Raw genomic sequence first — 4,372 nt, 5'->3', positions numbered from 1 at the left:
CATCATTGATTTTTCCATACCCATGCTTTGATTTTTATTTATTTTATTTTTTTTAAATCATATGCATTTTTTTGTTGTTTTAAAGTTCTCGGGCAGACAAATCATCTGAAAAAAGATTCTCCTGCAAAGTGAGACAGCGCCACAGACTTGATTGTTTTATCCTTTTACCTCTTACTGTATTTTCCCTGAGATCAGAGTAGACACATACACGATGAAGCCAAATAACTTTATTCTGTGATGAAATTTTCTCCCTTTTTTTTCTTCTTTTTTTTTTAACAGTTAAGCTTTTTTCTGACTGTAAAACTCATGGTTTTGCTTGTTTCCCAAATCTCTCAATACTGACAGAAGAATTACTGTGCTTTTTGTTTATGGGGTAATACTGTAGATAGAAACTTTGTCAAGGCGTGGTGCAAGTTAAGCATATATTACTCCTTAACAGATGGTTTTGGACATCCCGCTGTGAATTTCCTCTAACTTGCAGCAGTTGTAATTAAAAGGCACAGTTGGAACCCAACGGGAGTAAAGTATGAACAAAAATTCACAGCAGCAAGTTGAGTCCACTCCACTGTTGCACTGCAACTTCCTCTTAGTTGTGCTTGGCATGGAGCATCTCCGCAAGTAAAGAGTTGCAGGGTAAATCTCCAATAAGGTGGCGCTGGTACAAATAGTCCTCAACCTGCAAGCTAATGCTGCGTACCTCAGGCAGCCTGAGAAGTAGCTGGCCAAACTTGTCTGAGTGTCCTGGATGACTTTGCTGGGTGTGCTCCATGAGGGCTCTGTTGACCCTCTCTTGAGTCTGCTCCACTTGCCTACGGTTGTGCACTGACTTCACATCTAAAGCAGGCAAAAACACAAGTGCAAATGCATCAAATCATATTAGAAAAGTCATCTGATTTTGTCTTAAAAGAGCGTAATCACTAGAATTTCAAAAGAATCTCACCTGGATTGAATAGTACAAGATATTTGAGGCAGACAAACTCGTGCCTGTCAAACTGGAGTGCCTTAAGTTTCGACACAAGGTCTTGAGCCCTTGATACCAAACTACTCAGTGTTGCTCCAGCCTGGGAAATAATGGTCGACACTTCAATCTGCATCAGAAGGAACCGTATGTTGTGATAGTTAACCTTTCTTTGTGTGAACAAGCGCACCAAACACACAACCACAAAATAGAGCTATTTTTGATAAGCATGACAATGTAACATTTTATGTCAAGTGTCTCATATTACCTGTTGACCTGTGACCAGATATATGCAACCCTCTTTGCCAAAAGTAACTTGTCTACATAGGTGATCCAGGACCAGCAGCTCACTCCAACAGCTCTGCAGAAGCACCATCTGGTCTTCCACCTGTCAGAAGGGCAATTAAAGACGACAGCCATTTACATCCAGTCAGCACCCCAAAACATAGAGAAAGGTCTTCTCTCACTGATGGGAGATTCAATTATTTCTGTTACTGCAAAATGGTGAATTTGACATAATGTCCTTGATTTCATGATTAATCACCTTGAGCTCTTTAAAGAGATTACTGTTTCTGGCCCACTCCACAAGCCCAAACAGAGTCTGGTCTGCCATTTTACACATGATGCTGAAGGTATTTAGACGGTCATGTTTTCCTCGATTGGCCTGCTCTTTCCGTAGACAAGCCAAGACTTTAGTGGACAGTTGGCCCTCATCCTGCTCACCCTCCATGAGCTGGTTTAGGAAGTTAGGTGTGAGAGTTGCTGATGAATGGGTCTGTGTGGGAGCCTGGGGGAGCGTGGAAGCTGAGCTTGGAGTAGAACAGGGAGATGATGTTGGCGTGTTTCCAAAAGGGAAGGAAGTGTTTGGAGTTGAATGTACTGGATAATATGTGGGAGCTGGGTTGTAGCTAAAAGATGTTTCTCCTTTTTCCTGGCGGTATCCAGGAAAGGTGCAGAACAGTTCAGAGTATGGCATGGATGGAGGACTTGAGCAGTCCAGAGGCTGGGGTTCACCTGAGTGCCCCACGCCAGATGGATACATGTGGGATAGCTGAAAAGCATCAGAAGATGATGGTTCACTAGTGTGACTGTTGAGGAGGTGAGGATCATTTGGAGTCTGTGGATAGTGTGTTCGTCTAGTCTCCATCTTAACTCTGTGGGGAGCAGGGTTTGCCTTTTGCTGCTTCATCTGCCTGTCCCATCGGTAAAGAGGCCCAAATTTATTCCTGCCACCTCTCATACGATCTGCTCTTACGGCTGATGACAGAACATGAAACAAATTTTAGGGGTTGAACCACAAGACTTTAACTTTTAACTGAGATCATTTGTGGCATTAAGACGATACATTTTGAGGGCCCATATAGGCTCCACAATAGAAAATTATCATAAGTAATCTAGGTTATTACAACATTTTATAAAACCTCTGAGATAAGTCACAACGGAGGAAGAAGTGTGTCACAATGGAGCAGTGCACAAGTTTAAATTCATGAGGATACATGTGTCTCTGTCTATGCAGGAAGTGGTGGCAGTTTTGTACCTTCTTTCTTCATGCCTACAGCCAAACACTTCTGGAAACGGCAGAAAGGACAGCGTTTTCTCTGGGAAAGGTTCATGGGGCAGCTTTGCTGTTCTGCACAGGTGTAATGCTTGTTATTCTGTACTGAGCGTTTAAAGAAGCCCTGCACACAGAGAGAGGGAGACTGTTGCTTGATTCGATGCTGAGAACAAGACAATCCGTGATGAAAATATGAAATACACATCTCTGCAGTCCTAGTCACTTTGCTGCTTATCTTGGCCAGGATACTCTTGGAGATTCAAGAGTTTAATTTCCTGGCCAAATGGAACTTAAAATGCACAAGTACATAAACACAAAAAGCAGCTTGTATCCTAGTTCTGTAATATAGGTGAGCTGTCATCAGCTTATTACTTACCTTGCAACTCTCACAGGTGAGAAGTCCATAGTGGTATCCGGAAACCTTATCTCCACAAACAGGACAGCTCTCCTCTGACTCTGGCCTGCTGTCTGTCCCTGTCTTTTGCTCCTGAGCTGGAGAAAAACAAGAATGAAATGTTAGATTTAGGTGATGAAACAAACTTCACTGACTTAAGATGGCCAGCCATGTGGGACAAATTGAAAAGACAAGAGCAGGTTGTAAAATATGGATCATGATTGGTTATGATAACGTTTCAAGCTGCCAGGACAAAGTAAGTGGACCCCTGGTATCAACTGAGTGTCTACTGTGATTTTTTTTTTCTTGTCAAGGATGATAAGTGTTGGCAGCAAAACTAAGACATTTTCTTAGTTTATACCAGATAGTAATATTCTGTTAAAGTCTGCCACAGAGAAGCAATGTAACAAATTTTAGGATTGTTGTGAAAGCCCAAGTGGTTGAAGAGACTGGAGCACCATGCAGCCAGTGTGAAAATGTGTCATCTAATGAGGTTTATAGCTCAACTGTTAATAAAACAATGAACACTATGGGACCATATCCCTGTTGCAGACAGTACCTTATCACTCATCTTGATTTGCTCAACTATGATCACAGATAAGACCCTTACATAATTATAACCATTCAACCAAATGGAAAACGGCAACACAATTAAAAGCCAAACTTAAACAAACATTTTTTTTATAGATTTTCAAATAAAAATGATTATTATGTTTCGTCCACCACAATGTGATATATGTTTACAGTCACTATTAGGGCCAAATACAACTTAAGAAACTTAAACTGTCTTTTAGAAAAACAAGGATACGTTTATGGATGAGAAATGTAAAAGAAAAAATGCAAATCTTTTTACATTTATCTGCTCATCTAGTATTGGTGCATTTGCATCTAGTACTCACATGTTGATGATCCCTCAAAAGCTAATAGATCGTCCGGATAGTAACCAGGGTGGTGGATGAGAGGCTGGGCCAGCTGTGGATAATAACCAGGTATGTCCATCTTTGCTGGTGAGACATGAAATCCATAGTCATCTCAGCTTCATTCACATTGTTTCAGAGATCAGGAGACCAGACAGACACAGCAGGAGAGCCAAAGAAGAGGTAGGTGGCGGTCCGGCCCCACAGCTCGATGGACTGACGGCTGTTTGAGGCCCACAAGGGGACTTTGATCTGTAGTGAGTGTCATAAAGCCTCTCCTGACTGGCACTCCTACCCAGTCAGTATGTCAGCAAGCAAGCTGACCAACCAGTCCCTTCATGGTAGACAATCAGATAGCCACCTGCTGGAATCTCACTTAAGTGAAATAACAAAAGTATCACTGAGCCATACTGGATCCCAACTGTTAAGATAAGACTTTACTGAGGACACTCCATCTTACTTCCAGTAAGATAAGATAAGTATCCTTTCAAGTATACAAATTCAATATATATGTCACAAATAAATTATTCATATCAGTGTAGCAATGT

The 4,372-nt window shown here is 41.5% G+C and overlaps 1 protein-coding gene across 3 annotated transcripts; it reads right to left on the bottom strand.

Annotated features, from left to right (window-relative positions):
- Positions 1 to 62: 62 nt before the first annotated feature.
- On the bottom strand, positions 63 to 4,055 carry nr5a5 (nuclear receptor subfamily 5, group A, member 5). 3 transcript variants are annotated; one of them, XM_072369498.1, is made up of 7 exons: positions 3,807 to 4,055; positions 2,890 to 3,005; positions 2,496 to 2,637; positions 1,503 to 2,215; positions 1,227 to 1,346; positions 941 to 1,061; positions 63 to 834 (listed from the first exon to the last, which is right to left on the bottom strand). In XM_072369498.1, exons 1-7 carry the CDS (start codon positions 3,904 to 3,906, stop codon positions 587 to 589), a joined length of 1,560 nt encoding a protein of 519 aa, XP_072225599.1. In that variant the 5' UTR covers positions 3,907 to 4,055; the 3' UTR covers positions 63 to 586. The 3 variants fall into 3 exon arrangements, with proteins under 3 accessions (XP_072225599.1, XP_072225600.1, XP_072225598.1); XM_072369499.1 differs by having other exon boundaries at positions 941 to 1,088; positions 3,761 to 3,840; XM_072369497.1 differs by having other exon boundaries at positions 64 to 834; positions 941 to 1,088.
- Between the last annotated feature and the right edge of the window lie 317 nt (positions 4,056 to 4,372).

Source organism: Leuresthes tenuis, unplaced genomic scaffold (assembly GCF_036924035.1).
Source record: "Leuresthes tenuis unplaced genomic scaffold, fLeuTen1.0.hap1 SCAF_17, whole genome shotgun sequence".
Taxonomy (NCBI): domain Eukaryota; kingdom Metazoa; phylum Chordata; class Actinopteri; order Atheriniformes; family Atherinopsidae; genus Leuresthes; species Leuresthes tenuis.
Note: the sequence above shows the minus strand (reverse complement) of the source record. Positions and strands in the feature narration are given on the sequence as shown.

Coding starts and splice junctions, on each gene's coding strand:
- nr5a5 (XM_072369497.1), bottom strand. CDS start 3,906: ATGGACATACCTGGTTATTATCCACAGCTGGCCCAGCCTCTCATCCAC. Junction 3,006..3,806: donor TTTTGAGGGATCATCAACAT/GTGAGTACTAGA, acceptor GTTTTTCTCCAG/CTCAGGAGCAAAAGACAGGG. Junction 1,089..1,226: donor ATCTGGTCACAGGTCAACAG/GTAATATGAGAC, acceptor CTTCTGATGCAG/ATTGAAGTGTCGACCATTAT.